The sequence below is a fragment of the Thamnophis elegans genome, chromosome 1 (genome assembly GCF_009769535.1).
Source record: "Thamnophis elegans isolate rThaEle1 chromosome 1, rThaEle1.pri, whole genome shotgun sequence".
In the NCBI taxonomy this organism is placed as follows: Eukaryota; Metazoa; Chordata; class Lepidosauria; order Squamata; family Colubridae; genus Thamnophis; species Thamnophis elegans.
This window is the reverse complement of record NC_045541.1, coordinates 64435213-64462765: the sequence shown is the minus strand read 5'-3', so window position 1 is coordinate 64462765 and position 27553 is coordinate 64435213. Positions and strand designations below refer to the sequence as shown.

At 44.0% G+C, this 27553-nt stretch overlaps 2 protein-coding genes across 2 annotated transcripts in view; one reads left to right on the top strand and one right to left on the bottom strand.

Moving 5' to 3' along the window:
- The window catches only part of ABCB6 (ATP binding cassette subfamily B member 6 (Langereis blood group)), a 47708-nt gene extending 34810 nt beyond the window's left edge, over positions 1–12898 (top strand). Inside the window, 6 exon segments of the mRNA XM_032217674.1 lie at positions 727–846; positions 848–902; positions 2345–2457; positions 3498–3592; positions 10593–10661; positions 11396–12898. Of these exon segments, the coding sequence (XP_032073565.1) occupies positions 727–846; positions 848–902; positions 2345–2457; positions 3498–3592; positions 10593–10661; positions 11396–11750 (807 nt within the window). The 3' untranslated portion in view covers positions 11751–12898.
- A 1861-nt stretch (positions 12899–14759) lies between these two features.
- Positions 14760–25503, bottom strand: LOC116511737. Its single transcript, XM_032221907.1, has 7 exons — positions 24642–25503; positions 21283–21489; positions 20755–20924; positions 20428–20558; positions 19583–19749; positions 18699–18945; positions 14760–15617 (listed from the first exon to the last, which is right to left on the bottom strand). The coding sequence occupies exons 1-3, from the start codon at positions 25132–25134 to the stop codon at positions 20761–20763; spliced, it is 864 nt and encodes a 287-aa protein (XP_032077798.1). The 5' UTR covers positions 25135–25503; the 3' UTR covers positions 14760–15617; positions 18699–18945; positions 19583–19749; positions 20428–20558; positions 20755–20760.
- Between the last annotated feature and the right edge of the window lie 2050 nt (positions 25504–27553).

The following is a 27553-nucleotide window of genomic DNA, read 5'->3' as shown; positions in this document are numbered from 1 at the left end:
GTTCCGCTCTTGCTAACGTGCCTCCCAGCGTCACGATGCCCTGACCCAGCTCTCTGCAGAGCTAGGGCACCTCCGTTGCTGCCGCCACTGCTATCCCAGCATGGCTTTTTCGGCGGCTTCCAAACCAAGTCTTCCAGCAGTGGCGCTCTGGGCACATGGTTGTGGGCTAGTTGCTGGCAGAGCATACCACCATAGGGCATACGCCCAGATCGGCCACTGCCGGAAGACTCAGTTTCAAAGGTGCCAAGCCGTGGGAGCCGGGCGGGTGGCGAACAGGCACTCACATGACTTGGCAATACCCCTAGGTTAGTGAATGGCACTGTGCCCGGCGGGAAAGGGGGTTTGCCAGGTGGCTGCTCGTGAGCGTAGTCGCTTCATGGCTGTTGTGTTGCACTGCTGCGACAGCGCAACACAGCCATTTGCCCATGAGGCTGTGCCTGGCTCTTTGGGAACCCGCTCGCAAGAGAGCAGCTGCCCAGCACCCCAAAACAATAAACCCTTCCCTGATAATAAGGCCCAAGCCATATTTTGTGGGTAAAAAGAAATAAGACCCTGTCTTATTTTTGGGAAAACACGGTAAGTGTTGTGTCTCATGATTCTTTATAAATGTATTTTATTTTTCTTATGTACACTGAGAGCCTATGCACCAAAGACAAATTCCTTGTGTGTCCAATCACACTTGGCCAATAAAGAATTCTATTCTATTCTATCTGCCCACATCCACAGGCAAAGCAGGTCTCTGTGCGTTCCCATATTGGAGTAGTGCCTCAGGACACTGTCCTCTTCAATGATACCATCTGCAACAACATCCGATATGGTCGTATTGATGCTACCAATGAAGAAGTTTATGGAGGCTGCCATGACTGCTGATATCCATGATCGCATCCTTACGTTTCCTGATGGTAAGGACAACCTCAGCTTTATCTACCACTTTGCCTTGATCTCACATGATTACCCTGGGATGTCTGCTTGATGGTTGAGTACAGGACTCAGATTTACTCCTTAATTTCTGCAGATACAGTTGGGGGGGGGGGGATTCCAAATTAAAGCCACTGACAGCTCGGTAGGTCTGTGCAAATAATAGGTAGCTACATTTTGAGATGCTGTGTGCTGGGAGAGCCAGGACTATTCTTGATCTATATGGGCCAATAATTTGATTTGGTGTAAAGGGACCTCCTTTGTTCTTGTCTGAACCTTATCTGAAGCCTTTATTAATATTACCCTGTTTTCTCCCAAAAGAAGACCCAACTGGAAAATAAACCCTAGCATGATTTTTCAGGATGCTCATAAGATGAGCCCTATCCCCAAAATAAGACCCAGTTAAGATTGTCAACCAGACGGATGCATTTAGCATTGTATTTCACGGAAAACAAGATCTAACCAGGATATAAGCCCCAATGCACCATTTGGAGCAAAAATTAATATAAGATCCAGTCTTATTTTCAGAGAAACACAGTATTAATTTATTTGACTTGGACACCACCTATGTGCCATCAAATTTGAGCAGCTCACAAAACACAACCCAACAACAATATTCAAACAAGTTAAAAAGCAATAAGATGGCAAATCCAGCCAATGCGTAAATTCCGCAAGGTGCTCAGACTACCCCAGCCTAAAATATAAAGCTTGAGAGAATAACCAGGTCTTTGAAGACCATCCAGAACACCATCAGGGTGGGAGCCATTCTGATCTCCAGGGAACTTCATTCCAGAGGGCAGATGCTGCAATAGAGAAGGCATGCTTTTCAGGTCCCATTTAGTGGCGCCATTTGCTCGAAGGAATCCAGAGCATGTCAACCCTGTTGGATTGAACCAGTTGAGATAATAATAGGAGAGACAGGTGGTCCTTCAAGTAACCAGCTCTGCGTGTTGAACAATAATTCCTATGTTCTCATCCAGCCCATTTTCTGTGAATATTGGACATTGTGGGATGGCGTATCTGGGAAGCCAGATGGGAAAAAGTTGACCAACAGTTACCAAAACTGAGGGGCCAAATCCATTCAGCCTCACTCTATCCTACCAGTCTTCTAAGGCCAATTGATGAATGAGATCCTGACTAGTGAAAGAAATGAGATTGGCCTCTATGTCTCAGTTTGCAAAATTATCCTATTCCCTTTTCATATTTTTAAGTGACCTGCTAGGAAATGGTGTTTTTTTTTAAAGAGTGTCTACTGCGACGCCAAATATTCTTTGCTGGTAAATCTGGGATGGTGCTACTGCTACTACAAATAGCCGTAAAAATTTTAAAATGCTCTGCCCAAATGGCAGAAAGCAGCCATTTGTATCTCGGATGGCCTTCCTTTTTTACATAGAGTTTTGCTTTCCTCTGTGCTTATGCCTGAAAGGTTATGAGACGCAGGTTGGTGAGCGAGGCCTGAAGCTGAGCGGTGGGGAAAAGCAGCGAGTTGCTATTGCCCGGACCATCTTGAAGAACCCTGACATCATCTTGTTTGATGAGGTACGGAGGAGAAGGATTGTCTTAATATCTGTCTCAGTCCCAGAGAAGGTCCTCCTGTTCTTTAGAGAGACAGCTGATTGGATATGGGATATTTGCCGATGGGAGGGAGGAGAACAGAAGATCAAGTTTAATATCCAACTTGGTTAGAAAATAAAGTTTAATATCCAAACTTGGTTAGAAGAATCCAGTCTAATATCCTGTGGAGTAGCCTAGAAAAGGACACAATTGACTGGGATCAATGGTTGCCTCCCACATTGCAACCATGTGTGGCAAGTATACAAGTAGTCCTCGAGTTCTAGCGGTAATGAAGCCTGTCCATCATGATTGTAACTCATGTTGATCACCCCACGACCGATCCAATTTTATGAATGTTTTGCAAATAAACACCACAGTCATTAAGTGAACCAGTGCTTCACTATGAGCATGATTTGCTGAGAACTGGAAGTAAATGCTGTTTTGGGTAGTGGTGGTGGCAAAACCATCGTGAAATGTGGTTACATGACTGTGGGATGCTGCAAACAGCCATAATGTGGCCCAATTGCTGAGTGCTTGAAGTACGTGATGATTGATGTGGGGGAGCAACCTCAGAACTTTGGATTTGGATCATAGGTACCTCCAGGAAGGTCCATCATAACTTTGAAAGGTCTCTAAGGTCTAAATCAACAATTACTTGTACTTTTATCTATTTATTTCCCACATCTGAAGTTATGTTTGCATGCCTTTTCCATGCCTTTAAAAAAAAAACAAAGCCTGAATTTTGGGAGCACTTGGGAGGAGGATAACATCACAAATTGTGTTATTCTTTAAAACTACATTTCTCTTCCTCGTTTCCCAGACCAATTGTAACCCATTCCTGAGTAGTTCTCCCCACAATAACAATAGTACAGAACTACAAAGAGCATCTCTCAGCTCTTTACCATGGCACCAAAACAACATGGTACTACTACTATGCCAATGACTTGACACTAAAAGGAGGTTCAGGCTCCATTACTTTCCTCTATATCCCCCTTTGCTCTGCTACAATGTGCTGACTCTTACAGGCAACATCAGCGCTGGACACTAAAACGGAAAGGAAAATCCAGTCATCGCTGGCTAAAGTATGTGCCCATCGCACCACTATTATTGTGGCTCACAGGTAAGGTGAAATGTCATTTCATAAGGTAAGAAGCTGTCTGTAAGTAGTTACATCCTGTTTTTGTACTTTGTTCATATTTTCTATTGCGTGTCTGGGAATTGCCCACATGGGTATCTTATCATTTAGTTTGTATTGATATTTTTTCCAGACCCGCAGTAGAGCATTCCTTAAAATATGACTTTTGAAATTCTGTCCAGCTTTTTGTTATATAGCAGATAAGCACGCCAACCATATACCAAATCATGCCCTTCAATATTAAGTATTCTATCATCTGTTAAGTTAATCCAGTCACTAATTACAGATAAAACTACTGCTTCATAATATAGTTTTAAATTGGTTAATTTCAAACCTCCTCTCTCACGCACATCTTGCATTATTTTTAGTTTTACTCTCAGCTTCTTCCCTGCCCATACAAATTTATTAATGCCCTTCTGCCATTTTAGCAGGCTCACATCTTTTTGAGTATTGGTAACATTTGAAAAAGAAATAAAAATTTAGGTAAAATATTCATTTTCACTGCTGCTATTCTTCCCAGCAAAGATAACTGTAGTTTCTCCCATTTTTTCATCTCTATCTGTATACTATGCCATAGTGATTCGTAATTGTATTTGTATAACTTCCATTTGAGATTGAAATATAAACTCCTAAATATTTAACTTTTTAACTATTTCACATCCTGTCATTCCTTCTAGTTCATCCCTTTGTTTAGTGTTCATATTTGTAGCTAGTATCTTTGTTTTCCCTAAGTTTATTTTAAATCCTGACACTTGGCCATATGATTAATCATAGTCATTAAACCTTGCTAGATTCCTGTGGTTGGGTTAATGTTATACCCAATCATCTGCAAATGCCCGTACTCAATATTCTTGCTGCCTAATCTTGATTCCTTGTAAGTTCACTGAACCCCGTATTTTATTCAACAATAGTTCCAAAGTTATGATAAACAATAATGGGGCTAAGAGACAACCCTGCCTTGTACCTTTCTCAATTTTAAATGAATCTGTTAGACTTCCATTAACTATGATTTGAGCTGTTTGTTCCTGATATATTGCTTTATTGATTGTAAAAAGTGCTCTATTTGCATTTTTGCATATTTTCAGCAGGAATTGCAATTCACTCGATCAAAGGCTTTCTCAGCATCTAAAACATAAGTGCAGCAGGGATTTGGTTTCTTCTTTCCCAGGTATTCTAATGTATTGAGAATTAGTCTTACGTTACTTCTCATTTGTCTCCCTTGAATAAAACCTGTTTGATCATTATGAATCAATTGCTGAATAGCCACATTACCTTATTCGCTAGTATTTTAGTGAAAATTTTATAATCTATATTGAGTAATGATATGGGTCTATAATTTTTTGGTTGAGTAAGATCTTGATCTTCTTTGGGTATCAAGGATATAAAGGCTGTCTTCCAAGATGGGGGTACCTTCCCTTCCACTTGGATCTTATTAAATAATTCCTTAAGCGGTTCTACCATTTCTAATTGTAAATTTTTTAATAAGCCGCCGTCAAGCCATATGTACCCGGTGCTTTCCCTGCTTTTAGCTGTTTAATTACCTGGAGAATTTCCCCTGAAGTTATTGGTTGATTCAGTCTTTCCCTCTGCTCGTCTTTAAGTAGGGGTATTTTTTCTTATCCAGGTATCTATCTATATCTAAGCCGTGAATTTTATCATTTGTGTACAATCCTATAAAGCAGTGGTCCCCAACCCCCGGTCCGCGGACCGGTGCCGGGCCGTGGAGTACCTGGCACCGGGCCGCGCAGCGGCCGGGGCCATGATCGCTGCAGCGGCTGGGGGCCATGATCCCTGCTGCCTCTTCACCCACACGCGCAGCCTGAGATCAACCCCGGGACTCGAACCCGAGAGCCGCCTCTCCGGTCCAAACCCCACTCCCACCCCGGCCGCCCGCCCGGCCGCCTTGGTAGCCCGTGGAGACGGAGCGCGTTCGGTTCGCCGCTACCTGGGGGCGCCGTCCCCATGACGTCACCGCGGAGTCCTCACCTCCTTCCCTGGCAAGGCTTTCTCCCCGCCAGCCAATCAGAGGCCAGTCCCTGGGCAAGCAGGACAAGTTGCTGGCCGGTCGAAGCAGAAGCGGGAGATTGGAGGGGGGGGAGAGAGAGAGAGAGCGAGAGAGCGAGCGCTGGGCGGGTGGCAGCGCGTTCCACAGCGGACTAGGCGCACCGTGGGCTGCCAACCCCCCCCCCCCCACACACACACACGTACACACACTGCCTCTCTGGCAATTGGCTGCCCAGGAAGGGAGCGGGAGCTTTCACAGATAGGAACGTGATGGGGTTTGTTTTTCCCCCACTCCTGACCCTTTTTTTTTTTTTTTTTGCTTGCCTTCTGGGGTCTCCGCTGTGGAGCAGCCGAGGTCAGATGGGGAGGCGGAGAGAGAGAGAGAGAGAGAGAGAGAGAGATGGGCGGGTGGCAGCTGTCTGTGAAACATCTTCCCCTCCCCACCTCCTGGGCAGCCAATTGCCAGAGAGGCACGGTGGGGGTGGTGGGGGTGGTGGGGGTGGTGGGGGTGGAAGGAAATAAAAAGAGAAGTTGCCCTTTCATTTTGCAATCTCTCTCTACGACCTTGTTTCATTCTCTTCCCTTTTGTTTCGTCCTCATTTCTCAATCTCAGCAACTTTAACACTTTTGGACTTCAACTCCCCAAATTGCCCAGCCAGCTAGAATAGATAGATAGATGGGGATAGGTGATTGATAGATAGAGAGGGATGGATGGATGGATGGATAAATAGATAAATAGATAGATAGATGATAGATAGATAGAGGATATATACACATACACGCATACACACATACATACACAGAGAGAGACAGAGACAGAGACAGACATGGATGGATAGATATCACAGAAGTGAGTACACCCCCTCACATTTTATCAATATTTAAGTCTTGCAGCAGTTTAGACATTAATGGCTGGGGGCCATGATCGCTGCAGAACAACGCCCCCCACCCCTGCGCGCGCTCAGCGGGCCACGGTAAAATTATCAAAGGCTGACTGGTCCGCGGCGATAAAAAGGTTGGGGACCACTGCTATAAAGAATTCCCGAAAGACCCTTTGAATCTCCTTCTGGTGGTACACTTCCTTCCCTTTAAAATGTAATTTCAATATATTACGAGACTTCTGTTTTTTCCTAATTAAATATGCTAACCATCTACCAGATTTATTTGCATTACAGAAAGTATTGTGTTTTGCATATAGCAAATTGGTAGCCACCTGATCTGACATCAGCATGTTAAATTGCTCTTTTAATAATGTGATTGTTTCTTTAATCTTTTTGTCTCCTGGTTTTAAGATTAACTCCAGCTCTCTCTTCCTAATTTCATTTTCAAGTTCAAATCTCTTTCCTCCCTGTTTGTGTCTATATAATCTGTTCAAATTTATCAAAACTCCTCTCATATACACTTTACTTGCATTCCATACCATTTCCATAGATGTACCCTTATTCATGTTAAAAACAAAATATTCTTTGAACAACTTTTTACATTCATTAATGTTTTTCTCATATCTAAATAAGTTTTCATTCAGTCTCCAAGACTCGCTCGGATTCCAACTCCCAACTCCATCCAAACCGGGTTATGATCTGATAAAGCTCTGGAACATATCTTCGTCTTCTTTACCCTAGAAAGCAAATCATTGGTTGTTAGTATGAAGTCAATCCTAGAAAAGGATTGATGTCTATCAGAAAAAAGGTAAAGTCACATTCTTCTGTATTCCTTTCTCGCCAGATATCTCTCAATTCAAAATCTTCTATCATATCGAAAAAGGACTTAGATAGTTTTACTCGCGTTTTGGCGGAGAGCCTTCTTATCTTTCTTGGTATCCATAACGCCATTCCAATCACCCATTAATATGCAAGATCTATAGTTCCAATGTACTAACTTAGCGTGAAGCATTTTATAAAATTTGTCTTGTTGTTGATTGGGAACATATATTCCCAATAGCAGTGTCCTTTCCCTTCTAATACCAGATCTATTGCAATGTATCTTCCATGGGAGTCTGCTTCAATTAATTCAGCTTTCATATCCTTTCTTAAGTAGATAACTATACCATTTTTCTTCTCTGTGACAGAAGCTATAAAGTGTTGTCCAAGTCTTGTATTAATCAAGTATTTTTGATCAGTTGATAATATGAGTCTCTTGCAAGCAAATTATATCATTCTTGAATTGTTTAAGATAGTGGTTTTTTCTTCCTTTTCTGTGGGGAATTTAAGCCATTAATGTTCCAAGTTAGGAGCTTAGTTGCCATCTTTAGTTTCTTGAAGCTTTTTAAGAGCCATCTGAACATTCTGGAATTTAATCTTTGGCTTGGCTCCTCCCACTGCTTCTAGACTAAGACCTGTAGCTTCTTGAGCGGTGGCATGTGTTTGTTGCTTTTTTAATTCTTGTTCCATTCGCCTGGTAATCGCGCGGGTTTGTCTTTATTCTTTAGCTTCTTGCACCTCTGAAAGAGGAAAACAACTGAGACTTCCATCTCAGTTGCATGATTTTTTAAGGCATGAATTAATTCTTTCTGCAAAATTTCTCTGGTCAGAGGCTCCCCTGCAGAAGTAAGGGGGGGGAGTAATAACTGTAATTTAGTAGTGGGAGCTGGGGAGCTGCCGGTACTTTTGACCTATTAGGGGGAGGAAATTTTGCTTAGAAGCCATCCCAGGTTTAATCTTTAGTCAATTAGTTAGTCCAGGGAAGCCAATTATACAGCAATTGCTATTTAGTTTGATAATAAATCACTTCTGAGCTCCGTAAAAATGCTATCAAAGCCCGACCCCTCCTACACAGCTGCTCGGCGCCATTTTGTGTATCTTTCAACAAGTGATTGTCAGAAGGAATTCTTTACAAATGGAGCTAAGGATTTATACATACAATTAGGAGTTCACGAGTATTGGTTCAGCTCGTCTTGGAATCAGCAGTAAATCAGTCTTTGTGCAGAGGATGAGCGAAGGCCTTTGTTCTGCAGCAAAAGTGAGAATAAATTCTTGACGCGGAGGTACCATGCTGCTGGGTGCCCCCCCCTTTCTTTCCAGATTTATAGTCTGGGAGGATTAGTTAGAGCGCTGCCCAAGCATAGTCTCTTGCCTTCTCCTTCTAAGCCCGAAGAAGAGGTAAACAAACTGCTAAACAGTTGATGAATGCTGTTTAGACAGTTTAATGCAGCCAAGATTTACGAGCTGTTAAAAACAAAAACTCCTGTCAGGCCCCGCCCACCGGAAGCCCCTTTTAGCTTCTATGCAAGTCCACCATATATGGTAGTATGAACCCGGTGTCTGCTGACATTTCCAACACTTTTCCAATTTGTCTTGAACATTCTTGCTTCTTGTCGGGGGTAAATGCCACCTGTAAAACATCTTATACAAATTTTCTTTATATGCTGTCGACATTGTCATTTTATAATTTTGAGACCACAATTTCTACCACTTCTCTAATTCAATCCCATATCCAAAGTTTTTCCCCCAAGCTATCATTGGTCCTTTAACTTGTTCTTCTTCTAGCTTAACCTCTAACAAATATCCATATAGTTTTTTAATCACCTTTTCATCGGTACCTGTCCAAATTTTATCTAGCTCAGTCATTTTATCATGGAAACCTTCCGTTTTAAGATCTTTATATATCTCGACTTTATTTGCAAATATGAAATCCAGTTCATCTTTATTCCTTCCTGTTCCAATTCTTGCATAGATTACGTTCACCCTCTGCATTCAATATTTCACCATATCTAACTGTTTGTTCCTTTTTATATATTATTGGATATGAAAATGCTTCAATAGTTGATAACCAGACTGGAATTTTTAAGTAATGTTGCCTTTTAATCGTCTCCCAATTTAATAACAAAGCCTCCTGTATAATGTCTTCTGAAATACCCTTGTGTTTTAGTTCCCTCGTACCATAAGAAAGCGTGCCATCCCAACAACAGATCATGTCCTTCCACAGTCAGTAATCTAGAATTTCTTAATGTTATCCACTCCTTCACCCACATTAGGCTTGTTGCCTGATAATATAATTCCCAGTTGGGCAGACCAAATCCTCCTCTTATTCTAGCATCTTCTAATTTTTATTTTATTTTTGCTTTCTTTCCCTGGCAAATATATTTCAACACTATTTTATTTAAGTCGTTCTTTCCCTAATCTGATTAGAATTGTCTGGAACAAATATAAAATTCTGGGCAATATATTCATTTTGATTGTAGATATTCTCCCTATCATTGATAATTGTACATTTTCCCGCTTTGTCAAGTCTGTCGCAATCTGCTGTAAAAGCCCTTTATGTTGAGTTATATTCTTTTGCTTCGTCTTTGTTGCATCCAGTATCAGAGGAAATCACCTCAGGAGAGTTCCTTGGCTTTTTAGCAATCTGCGGCTACTCTTCTCCCATTTTCCCAAGATATTAGTCATCAAGGTTGGGAAAACAAGGGCTGATACACTATAGATAGCTGGTGCTTACACCTGAATCCTGTTACATGTGGCTGAATTAGAACCATAGGATATGGAATGGCTAAAATTCCAATAAAGTTCAGGACATCATTCTAAGATAGCTTTGCTAAATATTAAATATTCTACTCATTACACACATTACACACTGAACTGTAGTGATGCAGTGGTTAGAATGCAATATTGCAGGCTAATTCTGCCCACTGCCAGGAGTTTGATCCTGACCGGCTCAAGATTAACTCAGCCATCCATCTTTCTGAGGTCGGTAAAATGAGGAACCAAATTGTTGGGAGCAATATGCTGACATTTGTAAGTCATTTAGAGAGTTCTGTAAAGCACTATGGAGTGGTATGTAAGTCTTAAGTGCTATTCATGTTGCTATGTTGTACATCTACCATTCTTCAGAACATTTTGTGGTAGCATCATCCTTGAATAGGTCTTTCCCCAGAGATGGATTACATCTGAGATGTCAAACTGTGCATGTCATGTGTTGTATGTTTGACAGCTGTCGAACTGTACATTCTGGCTTCTAAGTAATAGTAATTATCTGTTCTTTACAGGCTATCAACCATAGTTAAGGCTGATCAAATTCTTGTGATCCGGGACGGCCATGTGGTAGAGCGTGGAAGGTAAACAAATGTAAAAAAACTCAGAGATGAAGTGAACCCCTATATTTTCCCCACTTTACTTCCCACCAAACAAATATTAACAGAAGTGTGGATTTCTCCCTTTTCAAGTCCTGTTCAAAGTAGACAGTGGAATCACGGAAACAGGACAGTTATTATTGTTGTTTCTAATACTGCCTTAGATGACTTTGCCAGAAGGTTAGTTTGAGATAGCCAGATCAGAAGTGGAGTATTAGCCCCAGATGCAAATTATTGCTCAGTGCAAACCTTATTAATCCCCCCCCCCATCCCTATCATGGCACTATTTCCTGGGCATTGATCCCCCACCCTTTTCTTCCTCACCTGCACTCTACCCAGCCAGTTTAATGCAAAGTCCTGTGTTTCCCCGAAAATAAGGCAGGGTCTTATTTTCTTTTGACCCTGAAATAAGCGTTTGGCCTTATTTTCACTGAGGTCTTACTATTTTTGAAGTGCAGGAGGCGGTGAGCATGGTCACCTCATGGCTGGTGTTGTGTTACAATATTTTTGAGGAGTGCTTGTTTTCAGGGGAGGGCTTACTTTAGCGCATGTGCTCAAAAGCCCGATTGGGCTTACTATCCGGGGAAGTCTTATTTTCAGAAAAACAGGGTAGGTACGTGTGATGTTGGGAAAGTTCCACTGCGAAAGTCCAGAGCAAATAAGCAAGGGATGTGCTTTCTGTGGAGTCTTTTTGAATTAACTTTTGCTGTATTTTGCAGGCATGAGCAGCTGCTAAAGAAAGGGGGCCTCTACTCTGACATGTGGGCTCAACAAGGAAGTGAGATGCCTAGTGGCTCAGACACCGACAGCAAGGTCAGCCTATCGAAAGCTAGCCTTGAGGAAGTAGAAGCAGGCAGTGTGGTGGATGAACCTAAACCTCAAGACAAACCCAAAACTCAGGATGAACCCAAAACTCAGGATGAACCCAAAACTCAGGAGGAGCCTGAAGAGGAGGATGAAGCAGAGGAGGATGGAGCAGAGGAGGATGAAGCAGAGGAGGATGAAGCAGAGGAGGATGAAGCAGAGGAGGATGAAGCAGAGGAGGATGAAGAGGATGAAGAGGATGAATCATAGCCAAGCAACTGAAAGAACCACTGAATGTCTCTTGCACGATAAAGCTTGAAGCTAAAGAGGGGGGGCTACTACCTTACCTTGGACATTTGTGATGGCTCCTCCCGCAATGGGAAAGCTCTGGTCCCTAGCACATTTAGCAGATGCACCAAGGTGGTTATTGAAATCAAATTTAGAGGAAGCATAGACTCTGTTTATTCTTAGCCTATGATGGGTCCATAAGGAGTTGTCTTGCAAGCACCTGTCAGGTGCAAAATCCATTGTTTGGTGATCCAGAATTGTCAGTAAAGGGGAGAAGCAGGGATCAGGGTCACCCTGCTCTGCCACCATTGTCACGGGCAAATGTCTTCCTTCACAAGATGAACTGGGTAGGCAGGGAGAGGAAAATACTTACAGCTGTGAGTACTGCCAGCCTTCTGTATGGAACTAGAGGAATCCTCAGGGAAAGAAGGCGCATTTTCATAAGTTCTGATTTTGAAATGTCTGTTTGATTTTCATAAACTGTTTTCAGATCGATTTGCAGATTGCATTTGTTTCAGTCTTGCTGGTTGAAAAGAAAGGACTAAGTAGTAACTGATTGAAAATCCTTTTCAACTATTGTGTTGGTGAGAGGAGCAAGATTCATAAAGTGCTGGTCTACATAATTATGAATCTGGTTTTTATTTATATCTGGTGGTAATAAAAGAAAATTAAGGCAAGGACAGAAATTCATTGTGGGTGGAAATGGTAGGATAGAGGAAGAAGAAATACACCTTTTCACCTGTGTCCTAGTTTACTAGCTGCTCCTTCATGGTGGCTATATGGAGAATTGATTATTTTTACTTAGGGCCCTCTTGCAAGGTGAAGTAATCTTGGCCTGGGTGAGTGAGACACTAGAGAGCCTACCAGATCTCACTGAATATTGCTTTAGTGCCAGACTGGTGTTGCAAAAATCAAGATAGCCATTAGATGGCAGCAAAATGATATGGAAACGGTTCAATTTTTCCGTTATCTATTGGTCTGCAGTCAAGATCCAGTAGCCCTATTTGTATTGACTCATAAAAGTGCATGATAATCAATTGACGGAATAAATACAAGGGAGCTGTTAGAAAAAATTCAGTGAAAACAGGTTAAACTTCTCTGATTTTGAAAATCAAAGGATCTCTGGTGAGGGAAGAAAAAAAATTGAATTCACACGTTAAGCCGAGGATTCTTTAGTTATATCTCAAATCATATTCTTGGTAGATTTCATATAAAAAATTACATAAGAATCAAATAAGCCACATGATGGCTTAGCAAGATGTGTAAAGCAGGCTGCTGATTTGTATGGGCAGCTGTGATCAGTTGTACTGTGGAAATATTGGTAATAAATAGTAGGCTTCTAGCACTGGTGGGTTGCAGGGGGTACGCCGTGGTACGGGCATACCAGAGCCTGTATGGAGTACTGGGTACTGTTCCGGTACAGTGCTCTGGAGGGCCCACCTGCGCTCCTTACCTGTCTAAACTCTTCGGTGCTTCCGCCCACACACACGGTGCATACAGTGCCTGTATGACGCTCCGCCAAGCAGCTGGAGCGTCACGGAGGTGTCGCTGGATGGTAAGACGCATGCGCACGCTGCGTGTGTATGTGCGCGCTGCGCGGGTTCATGTGGATGACGCCGGGGCCCGTTGCAACTGTACCGGTTGCAACAGGATCCGGAATCCACCACTGGCTTCTAGATAGATAATAAATAAGAAAAGGCTTCTAGTAGCCTTTTCTCCTAAAGTGCAGGTAGATTTTGCTTAACAACCACAGTGGGGTCGCCAACTCCCATCACGTGGCATGATCATTAAGCAACACATTTGAATGCAACTTACAATTTTACTATTCATTTCTCCATTGATTGCTTATTGGAAACTGAAGTTGCAAAAATGGCACTCACATAACTGGAATGCTGCAGTAACTGAAAACACCTGACAGTTGTGAAGCGCTTGAATCAAGATCATGTGACTAGGAAGATGCTGCAAAGGTTGTAAGTGCAAGGACCAGTCGTAAAGTTACTTCTTCAGCATAATTTCAAATGGTTCCTAAACAGGGCAATTGTTAAGTGAGAACTATCTGTACATCGGTGTCCTTACCCTAACACATGTTTGATTATTCACACATGCTTTTTTCCTAAGGCAGAGAGAGGAACTGGCCTAATCACCCAAGTGGCTTCAGACTTTAGGTAGAACTCACTGTGTCCCAGTTTCTAGCCTAGTATCTTTAATTACCATCCCAAAGTGGTTTTTACGTGCATATTATACCTAGTTTTCAATTTAAGGTAGTTCTTGACTTATGACCACAATTGGGACGGGAATTTTGGTTGTAAGTCCTTGTTATCATCGTCAGGGGCATCACATGACCAGGCTTGTATTTATGGAAACTTAGGTGATAGGATGGCTGAAAATTCTGCAGCTGCAATGATTGAAACAACCATTTCACCACTTCAGTTTAATGAGCACATATAGCCAACCGTATGTCAGGAACACATTGCATCAAGATCACATCAGGATGATCCCAACATCCAGCCCATGTTTTTAACTCTTTCCAAAGCAGGAACAGGTAGCTATGTTTCCTGAGGTTCTTCTGCCTGGTTCCACCACAAAACCGCGTTCAACTAAAGCGCGCTCGACGAAACCGCGTAGCTGACATCATCACAGCGCGACAACAGCGCAGAAAAAAGCACGCTGTAAACGCTAAAGCTAAAATTAACCCCTAAACCTAACCCCCCTAAACCTAATCCTAATCCTAAACCTAACCCTAAACCTAACCCTTACCTTAACTTGAATCGGCTTGCTTTCAAAGCGCTATTTAAAGCGCCCTTTTTTCTCCGTGGTCGCTGTTGTCGCCCTGCTGATGACCTCAGCAACGCGGTTTAATCGGACGCGCTTTAGTGGAGCACGGTTTTGTCGTGCCACGCTTCTGCCTTTGCGGCAGCAAGAGAGTATTCACCCCTGTATTAATTATAACTGTATGGATCTCCACGTCAAGTAAATAGCCACAGTTGGAAATTGAGAATAAAGTTTGTTTTTATTAAAGAGCTTGATTGTTTCAAAACTTCTTCTTTCCACCCACTCCTGTCTCATCATGATGCTCCCGAGTATTATATGGAGAAAAACATGAGGGAGAATTGATAAATGCATTGTGTGTGGAAAGGGAGATTCTTATACACAAGAGAGCAGCACAATTTGTACATTAGCATAGATGCTTTACTCTTTTACACTTGTACTTCCTCCACTGTGCATTGCCTACTCTCCCTGGTATTAAGTTGTTACCCTAGAAGTCTGTTCCCCCTCCCCCCAAATATATTCTGACTTATGACTGGAATCTTCCAGTCTCGTTCTTCCACTTGTGATCTAACATTTTTTCATCTGTGTTTATGCTTAACAATATACAAGAACCAACAGTGGCACATCTGCTTCTCAGTTTTGCCTTGGAAAATTGAACAACTTTGTAGAGTCCACTGTAGACAAATTACTAGGAAAGTTTCTCCCTACTATGGCAATGTCCAGCAACAGTATCATATCCACCCATTGGATGACTGTTGGTGTTAATTGCATCTGGGTCCCTCAAAACCAAAAAAAAAACACCCCTCCTTGGAGGAAAGGGCCTCTGGTTACAGAACAAGACTATGGGCCTCATAGACATCCCCAAGACAGTGCCCACCATGATCAGTCATCGTGTTGCAGTTCCTGTTGGTGCCTGCTCTGATACCACAACATGGTGGGAAGGTTTTGGCAGCCGTGGTAGCGACGCTGGCGTTCTTCCTCTCCTAAGGGTGGCACAGAATGGCAAGGGGCTCCTGCTAATGTGACATTGAGCAGCTGGATTGGAGTGCCAGAGGCGAAGACTGCAGACCACGAACCCACCTGCAAAAACAGGAGAAACTGGCTTCACTATGAAGGACAGTTGATAACTTTCAGAATCAATTTCATTGGGATGCTTCAGTTCATGACTTTAACCTTGTATATCATCACCCCGTAACACTATTCAGTAAAAGAAGTCATATCATCATCAAGGCCCATTTGCTTTCAATTGTGCAGACTTCAAGAAAAAATTCCTTGCTTGGGACCTGAACTTTTATTGCACAAATTTCATTTAAATCTTTTGGAAAAAATTAGTTGTGACTTAAGCTACCACTGATTACAACTGAAGGTACAGCAACTAAATGTAAGTCACCAAATTTAAACAGTTATGGTTGAAATGCATTTTCAACTTAGGAACATCCAACATTTATTTTAGCAGTAGAACTTTAAAAAGCAAGATATAATAAACCCAAGTTCTCCATTCAAATGAGCTCAATCTCCCTCCAGTTCACATCAAAGGATTACTTTGCTGGATATTTCTGATCTAGCATTTATTTTTCTCTTCAATGCAGAGATTCTGAAACCAGTTGAACTCTAACATGGTTTCTAAAGGTAATCATTTTCAGAGGAGAGTATAACCATGGTTTATCCAATTAGTGAATTTTCTCGACTGGCATAACCCGGGTTGGTTTGCAGAATTCAGTAAGCTAAAATGTAGTTACCTAGTGCTTTGTTCCATGGGCCAGACAAATATAGCCTGTATCTGCTATGGTGCCATTGAGGAGCAATTGACTATATGCCCTAGATGAGTCAGCATTCTTCTCCATCACCTATACTGCACACAGCACATAAGGAAGTCTGACTGGTGGATCCAAAAAGAAGGGCCTTCTCTGGGGTGACTCCCTCCCTGTGAAACATCATCTCTACAGAAATGGTCACCATTTTGACACGCTTTCAAAAGGCTCTGAAGACATGATTTTGCCAATAAGCCTGGAGATTGCAGGATAATATGGAGCCCACCAAGAGGTTGGTTTGATTGTTGCTGTCAGGAGGGTGGGGGTTTATTAGGTTTTGAATTGGGGTTTTATTTCTATAAGCTGCCTGAGTCTGGTCGCCATACAAATGTTCTTAAAATTAAGTCCCTGTTGTAAAATCATCTGAAATTCCAGCATTAATATTGGATTTTAATGTTACTTTGGTGGCTTTGCTTTTTGTTTAGAATTGACAGAGAATCTTCTAAAAGCTGACAACTTCTCAGAGCACATGCTATGCATAATAAGAGAGCCCCACATTCTGGGGATGTGGACAAGGCCATTCGAGCTGTGAGTGCCTCCACCTGTATTCTGGACCCGTGTCCCTCCTGGCTGGTTGCTAACAGCAGTGAGGTGACACGTGGCTGGATCCAGGCGGTCGTGACCGCCTCTCTTCGGGAGGGGCACTTCCCCGCCGCACTTAAAACGGCGGTGGTGAGACCCCTCCTGAAGAAACCATCCTTGGATCCAGCCATTTTAAACAACTATCGTCCTGTCTCCAACCTCCCCTTTGTTGGGAAGGTTGTTGAGAAGGTGGTGGCCTTCCAGCTTCAACGGGCCTTGGAGGAAGCTAGTTATCTTGACCCCTTCCAGTCCGGCTTCAGACCTGGTTACAGCACAGAAACCGCTTTGGTCGCATTGACCGATGATCTCTGGAGGGCCAGAGATGGAGGCCATGCGTCCATCCTGGTTCTCCTTGACCTCTCAGCGGCTTTCGATACCATCGACCATGGTATCCTTCTGCGACGACTCCGGGAGGTGGGGGTGGGAGGCACTGTCTTGCAGTGGTTCTCCTCCTACCTCTCGGACAGGTCGCAGTCGGTGTTGGTCGGGGGCAGAGATCGTCCCTGAGGCCCCTAACATATGGGGTGCCGCAGGGTTCGGTCTTATCCCCCCTGCTATTTAACATATACATGAAACCGCTGGGCGAGATCATTCGGAGGCACGGGATAAATACCATCAATATGCGGACGATACGCAACTGTATCTGTCCGCCCCGTGCCAACTCAATGAAGCGGTGGACGTGATGAACCGGGGTCTTGAGGCCGTTAAGAACTGGATGAGTGCTAACAAACTGGTACTCAACCCAGACAAGACCGAGTGGCTGGTGTTTCCCTCCCAACAATTTGGCCAATATACCATCACTCAGGCTGTGGGGTCAAATTCTATACCCCTCAGATAGGGTTTGTAACTTAGGAGTCCTCCTGGATCCCAGCTGACTTTTGACCATCATTTGTCGGCTGTGACCAGGGGGGCTTTTGCCCAGGTTCGCCTGGTCCGCCAGTTGCGACCCTACCTGGAATGGGAGGCTCTCGCAACAGTCACTCGAGCCCTTGTGATCTCTAGGCTGGAATACTGCAATGTGCTCTACATGGGGCTGCCCATGAAGTGCATCCGTCGACTGCAGTTAGTTCAGAATGCGGCCGCGCGAGTGATAGTGGGCGCACCGCGGTTCGCCCACATAACACCATCCTCGCGAGCTGCATGGCTACCTGTTGATCGGGTGCGCTCAGGCTAAGTTTGTGTTGTTGTTGTGTTTGTTTTTGTGGTTTGTTTTTGTTTTTTGTTGATGACCACCTTCAAAGACTCCATGGTAGTGGATCTGAGTACTTGAGAGACCGCCTTCTGCCGATTACCTCCCTTCGACCGATTAGATCGCACAGACTGGGCCTCCTCCGAATTCCATCCGCCAGTCAATGCGACTGGCGACTACACGGAGGAGAGCCTTTTCTGTTGCAGCTCCGACCCTGTGGAACGACCCCGTCGAGATACGCACCCTCACCACCGTCCAGGCCTTCCGCACAGCCCTTAAGACCTGGCTATCCCAACAGGCCTGGGGATAGGTTTCCAATTTCACCCCGCCCGAGTGTTGAGTGTTGAATGCAAGTTGTGTTTTTATCATTTTATTTTATTCACATATTGTTTGTTTTTGCATTTCACCCCTTCCCTATGATTGTAAGCCGCCCTGAGTCCCCTCAGGGAAAAGGGCGGCCTATAAATCTTAATAAAATGAAAAAAAAAAAATGAAAGAGACAGTCAGCAGATGGTGCAAAATATTTCAGATCGAGCTTCTTACATTCTTATATACCTATTAATATTCTTAAATACTTACTGGCAAAGTATGCTGAAGTAGACATGGTCAGGTTGCAGTCCTGCCCAGAATTCAGCAAAAGCTGATCCACTTCGGAGGGCAGTGGTGCTATGGACCAACACTACATTGGGATGGCGCTGCGATGCCTGAAGCTTCTTACCAATGGCCCTGGATAGCTCTGGTCAACAAAGAGCAGGACCCGTTGGGCATTGCAACTTTCCAAGTCTGTTAAGAGCTCTGAGATGGCGTAACGCTCCTTAGGATCAGCCTGTTGTGCGGGAAAGGGCAGCTCATTAGCAGCCTCTGCCCTGGCTCCCCCATCTGAACTCTACAGTCCAGAGATCAAGGGAATTTTCCCACCCTGAAGTTAAAAGAAGCTGGATTAAGTTGGAAAGAGCAAGCTGGGGCCAGCACCCTCTGCAAAAGCTGCTGTTGCCTTTCTCCCTGCAGGCAAGGATGAAAGAACTACATGGGCCTTTGAAGGGGACAGGTGAGAAGAGAGGGCTGTGTCTATCTACAAGTCTGTCAGCTCTTCTCCCTCCTGTTGGGCTGCCCAGAACATGTTGGGGCAGGTGAGGATTCAATTCACCGTCCATTTCCAGTCAATGAAACCCTCACCACATGGTGGTGGTCAAATGGAGTCCTGTCTAAGGACTTGTATAAGCTAACGATGACAGAGGAGCTTGGCTCAGCTGTAAAAATCATTCCTGAAAACAACTAGGGGCAGGCTAAATCACCTCCACCTCTTTATGGCCGTAGAAGAAGCTTCTGGATGAGAAGCAAAATGTCTTCAAAGAAAAACAATGAAGTGCAGTTGCCTCTTGGGGGGGGAGCATCTTTGGGGCAGCCATTTCTTGTTTTCAATGTGGATCCACCAACCAATCAATACCCCAGACTCTACTCACAATGCCGTTATGGTTAGCATCCCACAAGAACATGGTGCCATCACTGGAAGCTGGACTGTTGAGGTAGAGTACCAGTGTGTCAGCACAATGCAGACTACGGCAGAGAAGTGCCAAGTGGGACCGGATCGCCAACTTCTCTGTGGCTGGTTGCACATTTCCCATCTCCACTGCAGAAAGAGGATGGGGAAAGGCCAGCTGGCATTACTATTCTTTAGTTGGTGTCTTCTCATCCAATCCTTCCCATTACCTATTCTATTTACAGCTCTAATTTCCAAGGATCACTCATGTCTCCTTTGTGGAAAAGACCTATCGATCCAATAGTTCTCTCCTCAAAGACATACCATCTGGAGCCGATTGTGGGTTGATTGATTGTGGTACTGATTGCATATCTTTCAGTGGCCATGGGGAAGTGGAATTTGGAAATGCAAGAACTAATTTGGCATCCTGATGGTAATTAGTGGGAAGTTGTTTCTCTGTGTGTTTGTATAGTATACTGATAGAAAACTGAACAGCATCCCAGAATAACACCCATAGTTACTACTACACTGCCCCAACTATGCTAGACTCCGTGCTTCCGGACTGGGACTACAAAGTCACATCCACAGATGAACCACACAAGAGTGTCTTTTTTAAAATCTAATCTAAATAACTACTGTATGTGTGGTGGAAGGAGAATAGGAGGAGGAAGAGAAAGGAAATACAACTGCTGTTGAGATACAGGGGATTCTCGTCTCAAAACACACTACAAAGACCATTAACACTGAGAAGCCTTCTTTTCTGACTATCCCACTTTCTCCACAGAAGCAAGGGACTTTCCCATCCTTCTAGCACACTTGTTTTAGTACCTGAAGCCTGTCCCTCATTGGCAAAGAAAGCCTTGATATGCTCTTGGCGGAAACCATTTCGTCGAAGCATCTGGTAGAAAGCAACAGGTTCTGGGCATGGTGAGGATAGGTGACCTGCTCCTGCCATCCACCTGGAAGAGAATGACAACAGTCAGCACCTTCAGTTGAGATGCATCAAAACATACAAGAACTCCTATAGTCCCTGCCTGTATTCATCCTTCTCCAAGTGCTCAGTGGTTCAAACTCATCTCTCTACACTCCTTTTGCTACCAACTCCGAATGGGAATGAGCACTTCTTAGTAGCCCCTCCCGGGCACCACTCCACACCTGCAATCAGTACTGCGTGATCACATGTCTGATATTGCGGCACAACTTGTACATCGGAGACTGCTGGCGATGACACCGCCGTGTATTCTCGTTGAGCTCGCAGTAGGCAGCTGTGGAACTAGAACCGACAAGAGGCAGAGGCTGTGGGCATGGGCTGTAGCCATGGAGATCTGAGGAAGGAAAAGAGAGATTTTTGAAACCGAACTACATGAGGTGGGGACACAGGCAGCTTAATAAAGTCTGGTTTAAGAAAATAAGAACTAGTTGCTCCAAAGTCTTTACTCATCCTGAATTTATCAGCATTGTCTATTACATTTGCCTTCCAAAATTTCAAACTATTATCTACCTTTTCAGTTTAGGCTTAGTCAGACATTCCTTCCTGTAGCCATCTTTTATGATAATGCTTTGGAGGAAAGTTGCAGCAGAATCAGGTTTAAATTAACAAAATGATTTATTGCAAAACGAAGGACAACACCTTTCCAGTCTCATTGCCCTGTAACTCTCTCAAGACCCAGTGCAGGCACCCACCTATGCAGTGCAATTTCTGCAGGTGTTTCAGATCCTGCGCCACCACTATCAGGGGCAGAAAATGTATCTCGCAAAACCCTACTGGTGGTTCTTCATGGCGCATGTGTCCTGCTGAGCGCTGACTCCGCCCCTTGCCACGTCCTGGTCTGCGCTTTAGCTGGTTCTCACAGTGATTTCTCTGTACAGGAGTCAAGCATTCGTAGCTCCCTGCACAGAAGAAAATAAGCACCTTTGACATAAAGCACTCAGAGGAACTATGCAGATATTTTTCTGCAAAGGTCTGCTTAGTGACATAAACGCACTGATTGTCAGTGGGTTTCCAGATTTGACAGGAGATTCTCTGGAGTTCTAGCTAAGTCAGGACTTTCCTGCTAATTAGGAAGAGCAAAACATCATAACCATTTTATTTTACTATGCTCTCTTAACTTCTGATTTTCTTTGGGAGGGGGGGTGATGGAGTTTGGCCATGCATAACTTTTCTCCTTTGTCTCCATCTCTCCCTCTCTCCCTCTCTTTCATCTTCCTCTTTCTTTCTCTTTCTTTCTTTCCTTCCTTTCTTCCTTCATACCTAACCTACCTACCTACCTACCTACCTACCTACCTACCTACCTATCATATCATCTTTTTTTATTTCTGGATCAGCATTGATTCCTAGCAACCATCTACATTAGCCCCTGCAGTGTTTTTGGCTTGATTTTCAGAAGTGGTTTGCCATTACCTCCTTCCCAGGACTGAAAGACAATGACTACTTGTTCAAGGTCACCCAGTTAGCTTCATGCTTAGCATGGGACTAGAACTCACCATCTCCCACCTTCTAGCCTGGTGCCTGCTATACGACTACCTCTCTACTGAACTGCCTCACCTTTGTTATATTATCCCAATTGTTCCCCCTTAGTGAAAAACAGTATGATTTTAGATACAGAATGGTCTTTTTTTAGGATTTGTAACTTTATTGATAATAAATGGCTTCGGTGGCATCTGCAGCTGAAGTAAAAAGAGTTAAGATAGGGGCCGCAAGTGTGTGATCAGAGCCTCACTCCTTTTTTTTTACATTTGTCACAATGCACTTACAAAAAGTTGGGCTTCAATTGTGTGGTTATGGATGACATCTTGACTAGTATTTTTTTCCCTGCGGATGTCCCAGATGATGAAAGAAATTATTTTAACTGAAGGTGAATGTTCTAGATTCATTGTCTTGTATAGCATAAACACAAAACTGTTAATAAAAGATTTTTACACTGCTTTAAAATTCCATTTTAAGGGTTTGATTGAAATCATATTACTAAGTAATAATTCTTATTTTAAGAAATATCTAATTTGATAATCCTTCTAGGAAAAAACCTTTTCAATAGCAGACTCATATCAGAATTTTCTATAATCTGGCCACTCCTTTAAAACAATTTCAACAAAGTAAGCCCTCAGTCCATGTGAATGAGTGGGATTTAAATTCTGAGTCCTGGTTATCAGCACCCATTAATGCTAACTTATTTGCCAATCTAATAAAGGAAATTCCTTTATAATCACAACAAGCACTTAGTCTGCCAGACCCACCAACCCACACAGAAATCAATAGAGAACATTAGTAATCAAATTTAGGGAATCAGTAAAAAAACAAACCCTTGGAATACTGTGTACAGTGACTGCATCAGAAAAAGAATATTCTATTGCAATTTTGGTTGCAAGAATGGATATATAAAATTATGAGGGGGCCTGGTCGGTTTCTCTGTAAGGAAAAGCTACAGTCTGTGGTGCTTTCACGCTTTCGAAAAAGCAATCTGAGGAAGAACATGGCAGGGTATACATAATTATTCACAACATGATTTTGCCACTATTTCATAATTTATTCCCTAGAGATTCAGATGACAGAAGGTCTTCTTGTACTATTCAAATGTGGAGTGCAGTGCCACTAGGCAAAAAAATATGACAGCACACAACTAAGTCAAATCCATGAAGTATATAAAACTTACTAGTGACTGCAAGTCATGATGATTATATTTTCTCCAGTCTAGGAATATTATGTCTAGAAACTTCAAGTGAAAGTGGCTATTGCATTCATGTCCTGTTAGGTGATTTTCCAGAGGCATCAGAATAAAGAGAATGCTAAACTAGGCAGATCCATTATCTGATCCAGCAATTGGAATTGGTCATATTCAGATCCACTATACACACAATCTTGTTTCTTGTATTTTTTTTAATGCCACCTAGGAAAGCATGAAATATCTAGCAACATGACCATCTGGAGTCAGATAAAAGCAAGTGGTGTATCAACTAGCCAGGAAAAAAAAGATAATCTGGGGATAGGTCAAAGAGCATGACCTAGCCTAAGGGAAAGAAAAGCTGGGCACAATCTAAATTCTACTGTCCTCAAACATGACAGATCCTGATAGTAGAATGACTACCACACATTGCTTTCTAAACTGCTTTGTTCTAATGATTATAAATGAGAGACAGTTTGGTGTAGAGGTTAAGGAATCAGGTAGAGACTATGAGTTCAAGTCTTGCCTTAGGCACAAAGCCAGCTGGGTGACCTTGGGCCAATCATTCTCAGTCCAATGAAAAAGGCAGTGGCAAACCCCTTCTGAAATCTTGCCAAGAAAGATGCAGGGTCCTTTCCAGGCAGTCACTAGGAATCAACACTGCCTCCAAGATGCACATACAGACAATTATGATAGCAACAGAACTTAGACTTATATCCCACTTCACAGTGCTTCATAGTCCTCTCTAAGTCTAAGTAGTTTACAGAGTCAGCATATTGCCCACAACAATCTGGCTCCTCATTTTACCCACCTCCGGAGGATGGAAGACTGAGTCAAATTTGATGATAACAGTTATGCTAATGACAGGTAGGTTCCCTTCCCTGGAAAATTACAGCTCAAAATGAGAAGAGGCAGAACACAATGATTTTCATGCATGGCCTGAACTTGAATGCAGGTACTCCTCGACTTACAACAGTTCATTTAGTGACCATTTGAACTTACTACGGCACTGAAAATAGAGACTTATGACCATTTTTCACACTTCTGACCATTGCAGCATGCCCACGGTCACATGATTTACATTCATAATGTTTGACAACCCTTGCAATGTTCTTTCTGACAAGCAAAGTCAACAGAGAACCCAGATTCATTTTACAACCATGTTACTAATTTAACAACTGCAGTGATTCACTTAACAAATGTGACAAGAATAGTCCTAAAATGGGACAAAACTGACTTAACACATTTTTCGCTTAATCAGGTAAATGTTGGGCTCAATTGTGCTCATAAATTGAGGACTACTTGTATTCCAAATCTAATCTGGACTTGACCCATGATGTCCCGGGAGAGGGGATACCTCCATTCTTTTTCAATTTCACTTACCCAGGTAGAGGCGACCGCGACTGCGGCACCGACGCGGGCTGACGTTGAAGTCGACATAGAAGAGCAGGAGCGGGTGGCCGAAGTTGGCGCCGGGATTGGGGTCCAAAACCAGGACGGCGTCTTGGCCGGCAGGTGCGAAGGCTGCTCGCTGAGGGCCGCCGCCGCCGCCGCTCTGGTTCCGGCTGGGGACGAGGGGCGCGCCAGGCTTGTCTCCCCAGCCGTCGGGCAGGAGCGCCCGCACTTTCTGACCCGGCCGGGCAGGTTCGGAGATATAGACTGCAGGGCCTGGCCCTTGCGAGAGCCGCACCAAACGCTGACATTGAGGCCGCGGCAAGAGCCCGCCGCGTTCGGGGCACTGAGTCGCCGCCACGTGCCTGAGCGCCGCCGCCGCCCAGCGCGCCACCCGCGCCTCGGAGAAGCGGCTCTCCGACGGGGCGGCAGGGCAGGGCCAGGCCAGGGCGGCGGCAGCCAAGGTCAACAGCAGCGGGGCCATGGGGGAACCGGATCCCTGGCGGAGCCCCGGCGGACTGTGCCTGGCCAGCGGGACTCTTTCGATTCCCCGCCCTGCCCCGGAGAAGGAGAAGAGGCGGACGGGAGCGCTCGTGGCGAGGCTTCTCTCAATTGTTGGCTCTTAGGCTGCCCCCTTCGCGAGGAGCTACCCGCCCCGTCTCCTCGGGCCGTCTCTTGGACCGTGTGGGCGGCTTCTTGCTCGCTGGAGCCCCGCGCGGTTTTTGCTCCCCGCGGGCCAACTGAGAGGATCCAGGGCAGCCCGGTCCCTCTCCAGAGAGCGCAAGGCGCCGCGGGTCAACGGGGAGAGGAAAGCGAAGGCAGCGGCGGCGGCTTGGCGGACGACTGAACTCCTTGCTCGGGAGAGCCAAAGTGGAACCCTACCCAGATCAAACACTTAAGACGGCCTTCCAATCATGCGCAGACCTGCTTTTTTCATCCCCGCGCTGCCCCCCTGTAGGGCGCACAGACGGGTCGACAAACAACAATATTCGCCGGAAAAGCATCTAAGGCCGCCAAGTGTCCGTCTCAGCTCTCGGGTCCTTTATGGCTCTTGTCAGATGATCAGTGGGTTGAATTCGACGAGTTTATATCGGAGTAGATTGGCCAAAAGAGAGTTACGACCTTGCGTTCCTGTCAGTTGACAGGTTAACCCCCATTTGCCTCCTAGCGTGGGTTTAATGCTTCCTTGCAAGCAATGCATTCCAGATCGTGGAAATCGTTTGAGGGACCCATAACTTTAGAGGAGGGTAAAATCTCCTTTCCTCCCTCGTAGCCTGCCTCAGGATCAAACACCTTGGACGCCGCCTAAACTTCTCTTGGTCATAAGATGCGAGACATCTCTTTCTCCCAGCCAGTTTTTACAGTTTACCTTCGAATGACAGAAAACATTTTTTCCCTCCTCGATCAGTCATAAGTGCCCCCCCCCTGCTCCCAAGAAAGAACTTTTTAAGCTAGACAGATCTGAGAGAAAACTTAGGAGCCTATCCCTTGTCATCTTGATAAGATGTCATATCAACATAGCCAGTGTTCAGAACACTATTTCTTGCTTCACTGAAATTTTTTTTGTATCCTTGGAGGTTTTAGCGTCATTTGGCGCAATTGTAAACCACTCCCCCCCCCCAACCCTTGAGTGCGGGAAGCAATAAGATGGGTCAATGCAGAAATCAATAAGCAGATGTGCTGGAAAATCCACCTGGGAAGGGAGTGGCATAAGATTACACCAGTGGGAGCCCGTGCTGTGGGTTTGTTTCCCCAAGGAAAGGGGAAGTAGGGGAAGTCCCGTCTAATGATTACTGTTATTCAGTTACTGTAAGTTGAAGAACCCTACTGAAGAATTGTTAGAACTGCAGTCAGGAAAGATTTCTGGTTCCTTTGAGAACTACAGTTGTGTGCACAGCAGTGTCTTTCTTGGAAGAAGAGGGGTGGGTGTGAATGCCTACTGAGGTCTCAGGCTTTTGCTACAGAAAATTAAATTACAAAGCACCAAAAGCGCCCTCATCAGGGGCCGAAGTGAGAGAGGGAAGGCTGTTGTGCCCCACCTCCAAATATAACTCTTCAGTGCATTGGGGGGGGGGGGTTCTTCTGCATCTTCTGATGCGGTGGTTAGCATGTTCTTGCAGTTTCAGCCTACCTGCTGGGAGAGGATCGAACCTAATAAAGTCTTCACCTTTCCAGAGCACTCCTTCCAGATGTGTTTTGCACACCAGCCATCCTAATCTCCAAAAGAGATTTTGGAAACAGAAACCATGCACTCCTGCTAGGCAATTTCAAAGAACCGCATGGGCACGTCCATGCAGCCATTTTTGCAATAATGCAAAACTGGTTTGCCATGGCTGACTTCCAGAATTTGTTTCTTTTCAATCTATTGGTTTATCCACCAATACCTTTTGCACTGCAATCAATTAAGTCAGCTTCTTTTGGCTGTCTCATGCTCTTCTTCTCAAATGGGCTAGAGTTAAGAATTGACAATTACCTCTGAAAATGAATTGCTGTAATCACAAAGAGGATATTGCACTAATTGATTATCTCCAGGGCAGGCACAAGCTTCTTGACATGAGATTTTAACACTAATGGTGAGACCCCCCCCCAAAAAAAAGAACAAGAACCCAAAGTGGTAATACAATCAAACTGTGTAACACGCTAACAGATAAATGCAGAATTAGTCCTTATTCCATATCTCAAAGATCCAATTTAGTACGAGACCAACATTGTTAACATGCTGCAATGTTAACAATAAAGATCTAAATTTGGACATTTGCCATTCAAATGACCCAGTTCATTAGACAGATAGATACACATAGCTACTTTTAATTCCTAACCAAAGCATAGGCAAGAAAGAAATGGCTATATAGTTTTCAAATACTAGGCACACATGGCTTAGATTGAAATTTGGGACCCAGAAG